Raw genomic sequence first — 19350 nt, forward strand, 5'->3', positions numbered from 1 at the left:
ATATATATATATATATATATATATATAAATATATATATATATATATATATATATATATATATTTATATATATATATATATATAAATACATATATATATATATATTTATATATATATATATATATATATAAATACATATACATATATATATATATATACATATAGATATAATATAGTATAGTATACCTATACTGTCATTTACAGCATGTAAATTACAGTATAGGTATACTATATATCGTATTATTTGTACGTTTTAGTCACTCTTGAAGCGAGAAGTGACAATTGATTTGATTAAAACGTACAAATAATACGATATATAGTATACCTATACTGTAATTTACATGCTGTAAATTGCAGTATAGGTATACTATACTATACTGTATCTACATATATATATATATCTTTATATTTATATTTATATATATATATAAATAAATAAATATATATATATATATATATTTATATATATATATATATATATATATATATATATATATATATATATATATCTATATATATATATTTATACCCACATGTTCCCAAAATTAAATGTCTAGCACTTTGACAGGATGTCGTAATCATTTTAAGAAAAATGAAGTAAATCTCGGCAAGTTAAATTAACTCGTCCGACATTGCCATCGCGGCTGAGAGTAAAAACTCATCTTTGTTTTATAGCCTCTCGTTTTGTTAACCAAAGTAAACCCCAATTTCTTTGGCAAAATATATCATCTTTATGAATTTTTCAGATCAATCTCTCCATATTACTTTGCATTACGGGGAGAATCAAGACAAAAGTGAAACGTGTCCGGTTTTTGACAAATTTGATCAAATACTCTCACTGCATCTACAGTCTCTGACGTCACATTGAGACAACGTAATTAACTGTAATTTGCTCCCATGATGAAAGACACACTTTAAACTTGAAGTAAAACAATGATCAGAACAAGACCAAGTAAAGAAAAATACCATGAAACTCGTTTTCATAAGATTCATGAAATACAGAGGACGGTTAGTTTTATATTGTCTACTACAGTGGGTATCTGTATCACTAAAACTGAGATAGGAATGGAATAGCTCTGGCCGGGAAAGATACGGCGCAGAGAATGCAAGGGAAATGAAATGAAAGTTGAAGAAAACAGAATAATTGTAAGTTTTTAAGAAAGGAAAGATCGGCTGATATAGGCCTATATTGATATTAAGTTAAATTTTAATAACTGGAGACATTAGGAAGTTAGATTCATTTGCGACTGACACGACTTATTAATAAACTTTTGAAAGATATCTCCTTGTCAAAATAAAGGGGTGGGGGGGGGGGGGGAGGAGCTTCATGGTTCGCAAAAGAGGACGAATTGATCGAAAAATTGAAACTTGCCACATTGAATTGAAAATGATATTGGGTAAGATATATATTTTTTCCAAAATCGTGACGAGAAATTGTTATTTTGCAGCTTACAGTATATATTATGTGAAACAGTATACTGTCAATCTTTTACGATAACTAGAAAAAAACAAAACGCTTTTTTTTAAATGTCTTCGGAGTTCATAATTCAAACATGTCATTCTTGGTGAGGCACGATACACACAATCTATCTCTTTAAGTGTGTCTGGGAACAAGGCACAAACTTTGATTATATTTTTAAGGTGCATGTGTACCCAACTCGTTTTTTTTTTTTTTTTTCGTTTTTTTTTTAAACTTTTCAGGAGAAGTCTCAGGGTATGTTTAAATGAATAGATTATGATAAAAAGAAATGTAATATTTTTCCTTTAGGGGTTTTCTTATTTTGAATTTGTTGGTTTTGTTAGAACTTCAAAGTTACCGAACTATGTGACAAACAGTATAATCAACGACTGCCATTCGGATTCCGTTATTGTAATTTATTCCCAACAGGAACTAGACTTAACATTTTCGTTTATGACAAATTTTCCACTCACTTTGGCCAAATAAGGATTGTAAAAATACTTCCTGTCCTAGCCACTGTATGTCCTATACCTCAAGCACATGTAATTGAGGTAACTTTTCCACACACTTAGATTTACAGATCTTTGAATATATCCAGATGTTTCGAAGTTTATCTGTTACATAACTGAAATAGAAACGTCTTTGCAGAAAAACATAAGCTGAAAATAAAAAACCGAAGAATTCACTTCTCTTCGTGGTTTATTAAGAAAAAAGTCATTAAATTCTCGACTTTGTAGCAAATTGTATAAAAGTTTACAATTCTCATCAACATATAGTCAATATCTATGAAACTATATAAACTTATCAAAAAATATATATTTATTCTATAACTGACATCAGATGTATAGGCTATATATATTTGTCTCGACTGACTGGCTCCAGCAATTCTGTTAAATGTCACCTTTTTACAGCAAATAACAATTTAACAGCATTCCAACTATACTGTTATGAAAAGAAAAAAAATGTCTGAGACAAATTCCAGATGTGATTAATCGTCAAGCAATTGTTTCTTTGTTGTTTTATTTTTCTTTATATAAGCTGTGCGGACGAAAATCAGTGTCGCTCTCAACATGCTCAGTTTCAAAAAAAAAGATATTACTTAACCATTTTAACTATACTCCTCAATGTATAACGAAAAGCAAATTTCAAGACGCTATGGAAACCGATCTTTTAAAGTCAAAACACGTAATATATTCACTTTTGTGTTGATGAGTTTAATTGCTTGAATATAAAACTTATATTTGTTTGGTAGTTACATGCAATGTATAAAGTAGTCGAATATCAACAGACCTATTGCTGTTTCTCAAATTCATGGAGACATTATTGACACGGGTTTCAGCAATGCATAAGTCATTATACAGAGTGACACACCATGTTGAATAGTATTCACCACAATTGGCTATATAACAAGCCGTTTCAATGACAAGCAAAACTGAACTTGTTAAAGAATATTTCCATATGAACGATATAGATAATCTTCGGTTATTAAATATGTTTTTGGAGCAAGTGATACAACTAATTATATGCATATTCATTATGTATTGTTTGTATTCTCTCGTCGGTGACAAGAGATGTACGTTCCTCCCACTAAAACTATCTACGTTGAAAACCGTATGAGTCGGTGGCAGTGATAACACATTCCTGATGGAGATGCTGATACCATTTACTAGGTGTGCTGACACCATGTGTAAGAGACGATACAACCATTAACTAGATGTGCTGACACCATGTATAAGAGACGACAACACCATGAACTAGATGTGCTGACACCATGCGTAAGAGACGGCAACATCATGAAATAAATGTGATGACACCATTCGTAAGAGACGACAACACCATGAGCTAGATGTGCTGACACCATGCATAAGAGACGACGACACCGTGAAGCAAATGATGTGAAAGAGATGTCACCATCTTATTGTGACACTATAAATAAGAGACACACGCACTTGAAGGAAAACATGCGAGACAATAGCAGTGAGACAACGTTAGGTGTTATACCACCAGTAATTCTGACACCATGTAGGTGTATTACAAGCAATGGTGCTTACGCCAGCAACGCCAAACAACGTCAAACCATAAATTCATCGTTCACTGGCGATCATGTACAATCACCTCTCCATTTTCTCGTTCCCCGTCCTAATTGTGTTAACTTCCATATTCAAATCGAACAGGGGGCGCAAGCATAAAAGTGTCTGTGAAGCTATAGACACAAATAAAATGAGAGTTAAAAATAAAATAAATGACATCCAATTGTTTTTAAGTAGGTCCTACTTAAAAATCATTAGAACTGCTGCTATATTTAGCTATTTGAGTTCATCGCACTTTAAATGCTCTATATAGCTTTGGTTTCGATCAGTACAAAACTTCCTGCTTTTATATTGAACGGTCAAAATAGCTGAGATGGTCAATTCGACACCGACAGTACGTGATATTAATTACCTTCTATCTGATGCATTTCCATGCATAATCATAATGAAATCTATACAAAGAGGTCCACATAAGTTGTTACTTTAATTAAGGTAACTATACAGCACTAAGGATTTTACTGTAACGATTCTTTTTCGACCCGAGAAAAAAAAATCACTCGGCTCTATATACAACACCACGCACAGAGGCGTAGCAAAATGGGGTCTAGGCGGTTAGTTGAACCTTCCTTTGTCAATTTTATTCACTAAAAACTACTTTAATTACATTCCCGTTTCAAAGGGGGTGGGGGATGGGGAGTCTATCCCCCATTTTGTGTCTAGACTCCCCCTTCACCGCCCTCCGCTCATACCCCACCCCAAATGTGAGAAAATTGTGAGAAAGCTGTTTGTTTTTATTCAGAAATAAGGTCCCGCCTCCTCCCTTAGAAAATCATTTGGCTACCCTACAAGAAAATCTAGCGTCATTCCTGAATTCAATATCACACCTATCATAGTTCCTTTTCGCTGCAGTTAGATTCATGAATTTGCATCAGGCAGGGCCTTAGCCATACGACTTCCTCGATCCGCCTCCTATCCAAATTCCTAATCTCTCTTCGTTTTAATGAAAGCTTCAGCAGACAAGTTTTTCATTTTTACCTCCATACGCCCCCATACACACCCATACATCACCATACACCCCCACACACCCCCATACATCACCATACACCACCATACATCCCCGCTACATTACCACCTCAGTAAATCTGGAGCGGCCTTCGTCGCGAACGGCGTTCTTACCAATAATATTTAGGCTCATGCAGTTTCATGAACATTTGACATTCACAGTTGGAGTTCCTATATCGTCAAGTATTCAGACAAATTAGGATGCGCGTATGGTGAGAGGGTGGTAATGCTTACGAACTTTGTCAATGCTTCATAATTACTAGAATATACGTGGATTTAAATGAGAAAAGGGTATCGTTCCCCCTCCACCCTCCACCCTCCACCTCACCACACCTCCACCACACCATCCCTTCACCCCTACATATCCATACCCCTATACCCCTCCACCCTCTACACCCCTCCATCCAATATGGTACCTTCTCTGAAAGCCATTAGTCTACACCCCTTCTACATCTCCACACCAACCCCCCTCCCCCACCCTCAACCTTCCAACTCAAGTACATCTGTTTTTATAAATTTCTCTTTTTTTTCTCTTTCTCTTCACATATCCTTCAACTAGACTGCCATTACACATTTGTCTAATAGACACTTTAGACTTTCCTATGTATGATAGCCTGTAGCATTTTAATGAAACGAAATTGTTTCTCAAGCTAAACAAAACCCTACACCCTCTACACCCCTACACCCCTCGACCCAATATGTTACCTTCTCTGTAAGCCATCAGTCTTTACACTCCAACTGCATCTTCAACCTCACCATCCTCCCCCTCTCCCCACCCCTCCCCTCCCACCCTACCCTCACCCTCCCCCTTCCAATTCCAGTACCTCTGTATTTATAAATTTCTATCTTTTCAGATATCCTTCAACTAAACCGTCATTACACATCTTTATGCTAGACATTTTAGACTTTCCTATTTATTATAGCCTGTAGCATTTTAATGAAACGAAATTGTTTCTCAAGCTAGGCAAACCGCTGATGGAAACCCGTAGCTCTTATACTCTTAAATATTCAAGATTTTAGTTTTACCTTATTTTTACACTTCTATGATTACCATGACAACGATAAACCAAACAATGTATCCATGCACCGGAAGAACCAACCAACAAGAAGAAGAAAGAGTAGCTTTTATCAGCACCCATGCCTTGTATATATATACTGCTTACATCACGTGGTAAGACATAACCTTTAAATGAAGAGGGGGGAAAAGAACCCTCTTCTTTAGATCCCTGTTTCTTATAAAGAATGAAAACGAAGGAGAAAGAAGAGATATCCTCTTTCAAAATATGTTGTTCCACCTGTTCCCCCAAGCCATAAATGATCTAGAAAATGGAAGACACTGAAATGTAAGGCATTTAAATGAAAAGAAGGGGGAAATCACTTTGACTGCTTTCTCTATTTTGTTGTCTATACGATAGCAACAAATGCAGCATCTCTCTATAGCCTCATAAGTATGGTAATAACGAGGGGCGATATCACGTTTAAATAATTTCAAAGAATAATTGCCCAGCTATACTGTATTTTCATATATATTTTTTTATAGGGTATAAATGCAAAGGATCTTGATAGATAAAACAACCATTAAATCGAAGCGATGGTCAAGAATGAACTGCAAAAGTAGTGTTTCCCAGATCGATATTAAATGTTCGTTTATATATATATATATATATGTATATGTATATATATATATATATATATATATATATATATATAAATATATATATATATATGGAGAGTTATATATATATATATATATCTATATATATCTATATATATATATTTATATCTATATATATATATATATATATATATATATATATATATATATAGATAGATATATATATATATAGATATATATACATACATACATACATACAATACTATATATATACATACAAAACTATATATATATAAATATGATGATATATCAAAAGATTTTTTAATCAAGAATTTAGTGTTGAAATGTCATATTCAAACACAAATAGGAATTCCAATGTTAATGATATTTTAGAGTCCCATTTAGTTCTAAAGATTGCTTCTGACGTTATAATTCTCAAAAGCTGACCCGCAAGTCTGTGTACTAGACTAAGAAGCTCAGCCACTATAATTAATAAGCCTCTGATGTTAAAAGAATGAATTTTGCAGAACCAAAAGTGAAACTGCTCCGTTTCCTAAACCAAAAAGGAAAGGGGAATAACTCCAAAAAGTAGACATACAGTAAACAGGTGCGATGTCATTAAATTGGCAATTGACAACCACTTTTATCTTTTTCTTCAAAATTTAATTCCAATGATACTGCTTCTATAAAACAGATAAATAAATAAAACCGGGAATATACTACATTCACTTGTGATATTGTTAACTTTACATCCCCTCAAGATATAACTCAACAACTTCCCTAAATTCGGCGTATCTGTCAAAATAGGTAAAAACTAAAAAATTATGTTAAATCGTTGGTTGATTCGACCGCATTTGAATTTTAGCCGATTGTCAAATTAAGTTACTGGCAACCCATGAGGGTTTAGAGTTTAGTACGCCTTAATTGTAGGAAGGAACGTTAACGATGATTATGGGCCGAGTTCAACCAGAACAGGACAAACCCTTGCAAAATAAACCCACCCTACGGAATAGTTGAAGGGACGAATGTGGAAATACATCTGCAGGGATTTATATACCTACAAGATAATAAATAAAAGAAAAACAACAAACTTGAAATCCGGAAATAAATGGGTTATACTAATTAGCCAATAAGAAGAGCTGTGGCTCTTTTTTTTTGTTCGTCATTATTTAATAGTGCTTCAAGTTTAGTTTATAAACTGAATTAAGAACTTGCAAAAACAATTGGACTTGGCCGATTTTCCTATGGATTTGAAAGCCTGTTTTTCTTTCTATAAACGTGAGATAATTATTTCAAACAAACGGCAAATATAGGTTCACTTGGGTATAGTCAAATCGGTGTGGCCTCAAGTAAAACGGAGGCAAACTTGCAATTGCCACGGATATGTAAATCCAATGATGACGTCACGACACGAATGATGTCACCTGGGATATTTTGAGGCACAACTAGGAAGGCAGATGTTCATTGAGTTCTTAAAAGTTTGCTTTTGGATGTGGGTCTTTTTTTGGGGGTGACACACTTCACGAAATGAAGGTGTTCGCTTCCACAAATTTGATTTACCCCAACTCAAGTATAGCACGGTTGTCTTTTTATGTCTAGTATGCCAAAATTACTTAGCCAGTCCTAGCGGAGTTGGTTCCCATTAGATTTACACGTGTAGGCGATTTAATTGATTTTCAATAAAAACAGACAAAACAAATGTACTTAATGTGCTATATAAGCTTTCAAGGTTATTCTAGTACGTGTAAAAGTAAGTAGAATGAAGGTACATTAAGCTGTGATCAAAAATATGAGCATAAATAGCTATTGTCTTCATGGACGGTCCGCAAACCAAGGGGGAGGTGGGGGAGGTGGGGGAGGTGGGAAGGTGGGGGAGGTGGGGAGGTGGGGAGGTGAGGAGGGGATTTCGCGGGAGTTTCACACAGTTATAGTTTTGACGCTAGGATACATCCATAGGTCCAAGCTATATATATATTTAATTATTTATATAATTATTTATAATATTTCAATTCGGAGTTAGTGGGGCGTGACTCAGTCCTCATGGGAGTATTTCTGGCTCATGTGCCTTTAAAGTTTGCGTACCGCTGGTCTAAAATGAGGGCAGGGCGTTATGGCAGTTCGAAAATTCGAAGTAATGATAAATGTAATCCTGTAAAAAGACACGTTTAGAATAAAATGTGTTCTTTATGTATAGTAAAAGGAAGATAATTCAGTAGTTGAGAAATCTTCTATGCTGTTAATTACTCAATAAGTGACAGGTAATTATATTTTGGTTCAAAGGTAAACTTTACCAAAATTAATGATTTTCACTTAAATGTTAAATACATAGAATATATATACCCTGTGCATACTTCCAGCCTCAGATTGAGTACTATAAGTTTAAGTGAAGGGGAATGGGAGGGGTAGGGGAGGGAGGGACGGGGAGGCGGGTTGGCTATAAGAAAACACAGATTTGTTGGGAAGCTAATAGATCTAATTGCTTCATGCAATTTGAGGTGTTTTAAAGGGTTTAATGGAGAATCATGATACTAATTTATCTCTGAAATCGTCGAAAGTATCGATGTTTGCATTATGTATCCTCAATTATTGGAAAACTTTATAGTACTAAATTGATGTGTTTCTTGTGAGTAAATTCAACTTGTTAAAAGAAGTGGAAAAATAGTGCAGTTTCTGTCATGGCACATATAACATGTCTAATGATGTTTTTAAAGTAAAGTTTGTTCATAACATAGTAAAGGGAACTTTAGCAGAATAATAATCTTGAAGTGGAATAATTTTGATCTTTATTATGGAAAAAAACAAGGAAGAATTGGTGATATTGTCGAACAAAGCCGAAGTGAAGTCGAAAACATATAAACTTTTATCCTTAAAACGAACTTATTAATATGACCCCGTGGAACCATATATTATCGGAGCCATAGTTTTATTCAACCATAAATCAATCAAATTATAAATTTCCTTGCAAAACATTGTGAGCTATTCATTTCCATATATGACATATCTTAAGAAAAATTGAATGACAATTTTCTAAAATATTGTAACATTCTAATTTTTTGTCGCGGGGGTAGAGCCTTCGTACATTACTAAGTGGTCCCAGAAAGATCAAGCACAAAATTAAACTATAGCCCGTATGTTTCGCAAGATTAGTATCCCCCCCCCTCCCCTCCACCCTTACCAAAACCAAACATATATATGTAATATACTTACAAGATGTATCGGATTAGCAATATCGTCATCCTCATCGAGGCCGCCATTTCTTACGTATTCTCGACGCGTTGGCATGTGCTTCTTGTGCATTAAGATGGCTGGTTGACCAACTCCCGTTTTTGGCATGGAATCAGCAGTAAGATCGTTCGTCTAACTAAGTACACATAAGTGTATAATCTAACACTCAACACTAAACTTTGCAACTGTTCGCTATCGTAAAGAGTAAAATCAATAAATTCTCAAAGATCCAAGCTACTTCACTTAATGCAATTGTTCTCTTTTTCTGTGACAAACGCTCAAATGTTTTCCTCTCACCAGCAAAAGAAAGTCATGTCCCGAAAATTATATTTTTTTATTATCTTTAAAACTTCCCGCCAAAATAAAAAAATCTCGTCACGTGACCTCAGCGTTCCACTCCGGACTTGTTTTGATTTTTTTTTTTACTCTTTGACTTTTTTTTTCCAATTCTGGCGCGTCCGTATATAAGTCCGTCTGTAGTTAAAAACGCCGTAATGTGTGTCCGTGTTGATTGATATAATATCAAAGCCTGTCTTATCAGCCACCGTCTCTTATCAGCAACCGTCCAATTGACTTAGAAGCTGTAGCTGCAAAAGGAATCGAAGAAGGAGGAGAGAGAGGAAGTAAAAAAGAAGAAGATATAAGTGGTAGTACGTATATCAAGAATAGAGAGCATGATTTATTTCTCGCCAGACCAATCCGTTGACGTCACAAAGGGTCACGTGATCAAATGGTACTGATTAAATGAATTGTTGGATTGGTTTCTATATAGCCTTCTATTATTTTATTCCCTTTTTTTGGTGGTGGTCTTTTATGTTTTTAGGGAGTTGAGTTGAGTTGTCTTGTCACTATTTGGTAGATTTCAATTTTCCCTTTCCCAGGATATTCTCTCGTTTGATCAATGTAAGTGTTGTGCGATAAATATACCTAAACATTGTAAACAATGTGTGAGATCCGACTGACACTTTTATACAAGAACCCAAAAAAAGGGGGGGGGAGGGAGAAGAAAAAAAACTAATAAGAACATTTTACGAAATTAACTTGGCTTCCTTTTTAAAATATACATCGGGCTGTACGCCGATGGAAGTATTTTTTCACTTCAAGTTAAACCTGAAGTATTAATTATATACTGCTGTCCTATGTATTGTTTAGTGATATACGTTCCCGGGTCTCGTCGTTGATTGCGTGAACATGTGTCAAAGGTCATATCGAGTGTGAATGCTTACCATGATCAAAATCACAATTTTCTACTTATTTTTTGGTTTAAAATTGTCACATTTATTTCAAATTTTTAAAAAATGTTCACAATGTTCAAATAGTTTTGATTTTTTTTTAACTGCCTCAAATATCTCCAAGTTTTTCAAATTTTTCAAGTGACATGTCAGTAATCAAGTTTTACATAACTGTTTGTGTACGTACGTATACGCGAACAACATGAACCAGCCAATTTACGACTATAAATGCTACAATCAAAGCACTTCGGTGTGTGAGGATGCTGCAGAGATGATATTTGACGTCTGAAGACAACGTTGTTTACTTTAGAAGAGATAGAGATGTATCCAAAACAAGGAAATTGAAAAAAGTTATGTTTGATTAGTCGCCAACTTTATCTGACTTGATTTTTGTCCATTGACAACAGTATCTACACTGTCGAGTTATAACATCCAGACATTTCCATTTGGTGTATAAATTAATAAATAAGAAAAAAGGGAGGTAATTTTTTTTCTTGACAGAGAGCGTTTGCCGCTTATTCAATGTATGTTATAGATTTAACTTTTATCTGAAAAAGATAAAGTTAACTGCCAGATAGATAGTATACACTTATATGAATATATACAACCTTGTGCTTAATTTCCTTTGTCGTATAAATTTCGAAAAGGTATATCATGATAGAGTGGTACTTTGGTAATATTAATAAACTGTGTTACTAGAAGTGAAGTTTATTCCTATATCTATACTCCTTGTGCTTTAAACAGGCTGTTTCTATAGGTTATAAAATTGCATTCGCGATGGTCTTTTTCTATTTATTTCTTTATTGTTTAAAGTTGAAAGGGTAATGGAAAGTGGAAAGTAATTGACTAATGACCCTCGTAAACGTCAAAGCTGATATACTTGACCGCAAGGTAAGTTGAAAGTACAGTTCTCGGTTCACTGAAATTCGACGAATTCAAAGTTAAATTGTAAATGACAGTTGATCATTTGATGGTGTCCCGATGGTAGGAATATATTATGCAGCATGTAAATGTGTTTCGTAGCACACAGCAAGAGGGCCCCATGTTGCAGCAAAGGACATGGGCCCAAGGGTCTGGGTGAGCAATTTTGAATATTTGGCAACTCTAGAACTTAGCTCGGATATATATAACACTCTTAGACTATCTCTGTTGAGGACAAGTTCCTTTGCACATTTTGTTGCGTATCGGGAAAGAACTTTAAGATCTGTTCTGAACAGTATCTAAAGAAAAATATCAAGGCTTTCTTTTTCTTCGCAGTAAAATGGTCACCAAAAAGCGAAACTTCCCAATATGAGTAGAAAAATCTTGAGGTTACATATAGTTTTAAAAAAAACAACGAAATAGATATCATTTTGCAACTTTAAGGACCCTTAATCGCATAATCATATTCTCAAAGGGGAAGGGGATACCTGATTTCCAGGTCCCGGAATGTCGCATCAGCCGAACCAACCTTATGACACTGCTGAAGGTATATACCTGTATGTGTGTATATATGCTATTATATGCATCGTGGGATGAGTCGTTATATGATGCTGCGCATGCCATAGATACTTATATGGGCATGTTCGCGTGCATGGAAAGCAGTTATTTCACTATGCCAAGAATGTGGGAGATGGCGCATGATTTGTAACTTACAGTTCACGTCGGGGAAGCTAATCGTTTACACTTTCGCATTTTACTTGATTTACCATTGCGGGATCAGTGTCCATGCAGATGGGAAAACTCTAGACTGGTCCTATGTGAAAACCCCAGCCCGGCTAGGGCTTGAACCCAGTTCCACCAGGACGCTATTATAGGTTTCATTACTTCATTACTTCTAATGCCAATAACAATGGTGGTTGTTGTGAAGTCGGTTGGTTAGAAATTGATTGTTCAACTAAAATTTAATGTTGAGTAGTTGCCATTATCTCAAATATGTATCGCTTCTTTTTTACGGTTTCGGTTAAAAAAAACTTTCCTACCAGATATTGTTTTTTCAGGTACGTTAACATTCCTATTGTCTTACAAAACTTCATGGTTATTGGGTCAAATTCGACTCAGAACGAACTTTTATGCGTCTTTTTGTAAGAATGTATATTTTCATCTAAACGGCCCATAGAAATTCTGCCCTATTTTTGTTGGGTGGATAGGTTGATTAAACTGTGAATGTGTATATTTGTCTTCCTAACAGATTTTACAATTGGACAGCGTCCCGCTAATTAATTCATTACTTTGTAAGTTTGAAATGTCTATACTGTTTATTTCGGTAACGGAAATGAATGTAATCACTTCCATAGTTAGCCATTTCATGTCTGTACGTCAGTTCTAAACAAAGCCGGTCGTATCTGTCAGTATACATACTGCTTAGTGGCTATAGGGTGTAAACATACCAAGCTGTCACCGTGTGACATGTCACGTATTGCTTATACATGTACAGGGAACGACCACTATTACAGCTTGCACTTTTTCCAGCTTCGAAGAAAATTTCATCTCTTACCGACTTTTACTATATTGGAGCCATCAGAAAGCTTAATAAAATAAAATAAAATTATCATTATTTTTACTTTTATTGTAGATATTGAATTATTTCATTTCCATATGATATGTAGGATGGGGAAGGGGGGTGCCCTCTCATTAATGAATTGTTTCTCTACGATAACTAAATAATAATTAAACAATAATTGTCAAACGTGTAACTTGTTCTCACGACCTATACCCTCTTAAAAGGAGAAAGGAACACACCTTTCGCAAGATTCAACAATCTAGCTTCAGTTATATATACACGGTAAGACATTACTTGACTTCATAAGTATGTCATAGGGATGTCATATGTTCCTGTAAAGTAAACATGGCAAATTGGATATTTAAAAAAAACATTGAAAAACTATGAAAATGTTTCATTTTGGTTTCTTATCTGTTTGTAAACATGTAGAGAGACAAACAATCATTTTTATCAACTGAGTACTCTAAGAAACATATTATGTTTTTTATGAAAAGCGAACACATACATATTACAGGAAACGTTAACCTTTCAATTACTAGCGGCTCTATGATGTTAGTTTTAGACTTGTTTTAGTCTTCATTCAGACTTGCTCAAGTCATTTTCAGGGAAACACTACTGCGTGTATACCGTTAAAACGTCAAAACTGTGATATCTGCCAAATTGTATTCGACGCTTCGAATGATATGTTTGGTTGAGTTATTCTAGTTACGCTTTACTTCAAATGTTTCGTTTGGATTTCGCTTTCACAAACTGGGTCAGAGTAATCCATATGGAGGAGGGGGGGGGGGTTAGGGGAGGGGAGGGGTAAGAAGAGGGAATGGTGAGGTGAGGAGTGCTACTCCGACAACTTGACCCCCCAAAAAGCTAAGATTAAGAACAATTATTGTCATCTGATCAAAGCAATTCTTTAATTATATTATGAAAACAAAATCGAATTCATTATTAAAAGCGACGATGTAAGACTTAAGTTGATTAATAATTAAAATTTAATACATGATAAGTATAGAATCAAAAGAATGACAATTTAAAATAAACAACGATTTTTATCTACAAGGTACGAAGGTAACTTTTTTTAATTGAGAGAAATTTTGAGGCAATCAACATCTGAATGCCTCTTTAGTCATTTTTTGTTTATTCAACAACTGAAGTAAGAACAAAATAAAATAAAATTAACAGTGAGAACAATCTTTCAAAGAATTCTGGTGAATTCTATTAATTATCAATGAAAGCTAAACTTTTTTGAATAATTTACATCTTTTAACAAACCATCTTTTCAGCAACTTTTGTCACATTCGCATAAGCAAATCTACTCGAGCTTGTTTCATTAAAGTTATTAATACGACAGTGATATAAAATATTATAAGATCTACACTTCATCGATTCTCTTTGTAATACCAAAATGAAAATACACAAATTAGCAAACAGAAAGGTTATCTATACTAAATATGCTACTTTATATCACGGAAAATCAAATCCCACTGAGAAAATATCTACTCACACTTGGATGTAGGTATCAAAAGGTCAATTTCATTAGATTGGATTTGATCCGGTAGTAAAAGTTTTAATCAAATTTACTATTTCATGCCTAGCTATGATATCAAGTTTATCCTTATTACTCATTTTTATTACTCACAGTAGTATATTTCAGTACTCAAAACAGTTTAGGAAATCTTTAATACGATTAAAACCAAACAAGGCCAAAGACAAAACAAAAACCGGAGAGAGAATAGTTATCTTTAGTAGACGTATATTCTGTGTGCTATGCTCGTTAGCTAACAATTTACAGCACCCGTGGGTCTACTCGTCTTAAGAAGATGTGATTTCTTTTTGCAGTCTTTCCAAAAAAGGCCACACCAAAAAAAAATATGAGTGAGAGAGTGAAGGAAGGAAAAAGCTAAGTTGGTCTTTTGAGATATAGGGAAACACACAACGAGGTACTTGGGTTCTTTAATTTATCGGGGAGCGACTGATTGATCAAATAAATTTCATTTCAAAACGGACCGTGAGCATGAATTTTACATCAATGCTTGGTAATTAATTCTCTAACTTTGAATGGTCCCTGAGAAAAATTACAGTCGCACTCTGGGAATATAAATATATATATATTTATTTGGAGAATAGATTCAGATAAGAAAATGATTGCTCTTTTTCGATCGAAGCAAGGGAGAAAGTGGCATTTGGGAAGAAAGATTGTGCGCGCGCGTGTGTGTATTATATATATATATAATATATAGAGAGGAAGCAGGACGAAAAAATATGTATGTTCCACATGTGCGCTTGCTGTTTTCGAATATAAAATTAACATATCCCATGTGATGGAAAGAACACATCGTCTATGTATGCAATTGCATTTTTACGGCTTAATATATTGACGTTGTTATAAATATAGTTGTGACGCAGGTTACTCAACTCCTAAGGAAGGCGAACGGAAGCAGGTGAAGGTTATGCAACTAGTATATATCTGATCTGAAAGAATGTTAAAAAAAAAACATGGACCGGATTACTGTCGGTAAACTGTTGGTCTTGATGTATTTCAGTCCAACGAAACGACTTGAGTGCTTGTAATATTTCTATAATTATTCCAATATTCAAATATTGACATATTCTTAAATGTCTGGATTGTTTCTTAAAGGCTAAATTAATGGCAATGTTTGTCATTCTTTTCTTTTTTAATTATTTTGTTTTTCTTGTTGTTATCGGTTGTTACCGAAAATATCATTTTATCGATTCAGAACTTAATTCCGAGTTTATAGATAAAGAATACTAACCCACTCCTTGTGTTTTAAAAGAACTTAGATTTCTGATACATTTGGAATTCCATGATCTTTCTAGGACAGATTTTGGCAACATATCCTCATGAATAAGATGTTTCAATAATTTTGAAGATGAAATTACCCACAAGACACAGAAAGAAGATTCTATTAAAGTAAGATAAAAATATGTTAATGTAAACTACACTTACTTTCTTCTGAAGACGCATTAATAACATATAAATGAAGTTTTTCTATCTTTTGAACCGAAGCATGTGTAATTGTTGTTATTGTTATGGTTGTTGCTTTACGTTAAGGTTCTCTTGTTTATTTGATTAAGGGTTGTTTTGTTAAAAGTATATTATCTCGCAAAGCAGTCTGTCTGTTTAAGATGATGTTAATGTCACATAGAAATACAATTCTAATCGATATGTTATGTACATGAATCGACCCATCATAAATCAGCTGTTTGCTTGTTTTTTTTTTGTGGGGGTGGGGGAGTTCGTATTTGTTTGTGTTACCTTGGTAGAAAGACTGTGTTCAGAAATGTCATTATTATTATTATTATAATTATTATTATTATTATTATCATCATCATGTTAATGTTTTTTGAACTGTCGTTTTCTGTATCTTTTGGTTTGTGTGTGCCAAATATATTGTGGAAAACATTATTTTTCTTGCTCTTCCCTCGATAAGCTCACTGCAGCGTATATTAGAAAGTTAGTCATCCCCCCCCCCCCCCCCTTAAACGCGTAAGTGTCAGTGTGTATATAGGCTACATAGGTCTTAATACCGCGGTATACGCTGGGAGCGTAAACACATGGCGTTACTATATATACAGTTAATCATTGCAACCTTACTTGATTGGCAACGTTCGATTCACGAAATCAGATCCAAATTTTATCGGACGAAGTTAAACGTTTCACAAGCAGACTCCTCTTGGGTTTCAGGCAAATAAAATTTTGTCGAATACATCCTTTTAACTTTTTCATTAGCGATAAGAATCTCCCAGGAGATAAACGGAATTAATCAAATCCGATACGGTGTGATTTATCTCAATTGCAGAAGAATCTATTTAAACATGAATGTGGGCAAGTAAAGGGGGCTTTACTTGACGCAAGTTAAAAGAAAAAGTTTGTTTCTTTACCATTGGCTCTTCAACTCAAGCTAGAGAGAGAGAAGATGAAGATGATGAGCAAAACTCGTAAAGCGAGGATGAGAAAATGGCAAACTTCCGACTTATCAAGCATCATCATCATTTTTTGGTGAGATGGAGTGAAGTTCTAGGAAGAGTTTTTTTTAGTTAATAAGAGCATATAGTCATGATGACCTAAGCACAAAAATTAAATAACGAGGAGGTTGACAATTGATTCCGATGATTGATCTATGAGTAATGTTATACGAACGTTATTATAATCTGAGGAGTTACTGTAGATTTGCAACGTGCATTCTGGGCACACAGCACGGGACAGACGGTCACAGAAGTGGTGCAACCTCTGGGAGAATGCGTTAAATTAATATTGACAATGCATAAATCGTTTGCTTGCACGAGTCAGGGTTGCAGAAAGATATATAGTACGCTAACACAATTGAGCGTTCAAGATCTGCCTGATATACTTTACACATTTTAAAATAAATCATTTGGAATGGACAAGTTATTACTCAATCAGTGTTTATTTGTTACAGTATTGATGCCGTATTGGTGAAATTCGAAACTGTTGTCAGTTTGAAAATAGCTCTTAGGAGCAATGGAGTTTGTTTATGCTTATATGGTAACATTTGCTCGAAATATAGATATATATAATAGATGTATAAATATATATAGTTTTAATTCCGTTCAAACGTTCTCTAATGTATATACACTGAAGCGAGGATATTGAAATTGAGTTGTTGCTTGTACTTAAATGAATGTAAAAGACACGTAACACGACAAATCCAACGTTCTTTAACCTCACCCACCCCTCCTTCGTACTCCCCCACCCCATGTCATGTACGACAAGAGTACGTGCAGTGCGCGCAACAATATGCGCGTGTGAGTACGTCTGCATGAATCTGTATGCTACTATGTAAAGGCTACATCTTATGTGGCACAAGTGTGACAGGCAAGGATAACGTATTTTACAGTCATTTTACAGTTTGGCCAGGACTCGAACCTACTAACCTTAGATCACAAGTCCACTACCAAATCTACAGATATACTTGACCACAATGACGCTCTAAACATAAACTTCAATTCGTAGTTGACAACTGATTACTTCGTAGAATACTATAATAGCCAAAAACAAAGAAGAAAGAAATTAATGGTTAAAACATCAAATGGAATTGGAACATCTAACAAAGGGCTATGTACTTCTGCAATTAACGTAATAGGCTAAAAGGAAACGTTCCATTTTCTACACTCTAAAGATTTTCGTGCACATTTTATGTTTGTTACCAATTACAGAATATTAAAGAGATCCTTTTAATCCAAAATCCATTAAACGAGGTGTTTGTTGTAATTCTTAAAAAACATAGCCTGGAAAACCAATCACGTGGGCAAAGATTTGCAGGCAAGAAAGACTTTAATTTGTCATGGTTTGTAGCTTCACGTTATGTCCTCAGTTCGAATCGTAATCTGTTCTTGCTCGTTGCTATATAAGAGTTTTGCTATGTAATAAGAGTTTGACAATAGATGGATCATTGCAAATGCTTCCTATGATCCCAATGAAATCTTTGTGAATGCATTTTCAAGTTGAGTTAAAACGCTAGCTATCATTCGAGTTGGCGAGTTATCCTCTTATTGTTTTTTGCTAATTTTGTGCTGTGGTTCTTATTAACGTCTTTAAAGTTCCTGTAAACATAATGGGAATAAATCACAGACAACAACTATTCTTGACCTGTCGAAAATGATTATAGACATGACGGTGAAATTTCCAGTTAAATTCCTACATTCTGTTTTTAAGATTACAGCATTTGACAACGTTTCTTTTCGTGTAAACTTGTCACATACAAGCGGGTGTGATGACAAAGATTCACATTGAAAACAAAATGGCTTCTCCAAGATTTCCGTCCAACTTAATATTTCTAATCTAGATGCATCATTCTAATATGAAACCATCAAATTCATTGATGAGAACTTCAGATCCATTGAAGTTCTCCTTTCAAATTTCACCAAAAGATATATTCATTCTGAACTTCCCATTTCGAGATCATTTCATGTAACTTAAATAAGTAAGCAAGTCTTATCAGAAACGGAGAATGTGTTGTTTGCATAGCTTGTGCAGAATATCAAGACACCAAATAGCATAACAAAATATTGAAAAATTTCATACTAAATTATGGAAGTCGAAGACAAATATGCCCTTAATTGATCATTACATCGAACCAATCATCGAAGGAATAAACAGATCGTGTCCTCTCTATTACCTTTCGAGCCGAAAATAGATCACAAATTGCAAAACCAGAAGCATATGCAATTAACTTTATCCGTCGAAATATGTTATTTCTATATTTTTGC

General features: G+C 34.4%; 1 protein-coding gene across 4 annotated transcripts in view; it reads right to left on the reverse strand.

The window, feature by feature from the left end:
* LOC139969072 (probable vesicular acetylcholine transporter-B) overlaps positions 1-19350 on the reverse strand; it is a 190982-nt gene that overhangs the window by 50054 nt on the left and 121578 nt on the right. For all 4 annotated transcript variants that reach the window (XM_071973829.1, XM_071973831.1, XM_071973828.1 and 1 more), the window contains one exon: positions 9373-9977. In XM_071973829.1, the coding sequence (XP_071829930.1) occupies positions 9373-9498 (126 nt within the window). In that variant the 5' untranslated portion in view covers positions 9499-9977. The remainder of the gene's footprint in view (positions 1-9372; positions 9978-19350) is intronic.

The sequence above is a fragment of the Apostichopus japonicus genome, chromosome 6 (genome assembly GCF_037975245.1).
Source record: "Apostichopus japonicus isolate 1M-3 chromosome 6, ASM3797524v1, whole genome shotgun sequence".
In the NCBI taxonomy this organism is placed as follows: domain Eukaryota; kingdom Metazoa; phylum Echinodermata; class Holothuroidea; order Aspidochirotida; family Stichopodidae; genus Apostichopus; species Apostichopus japonicus.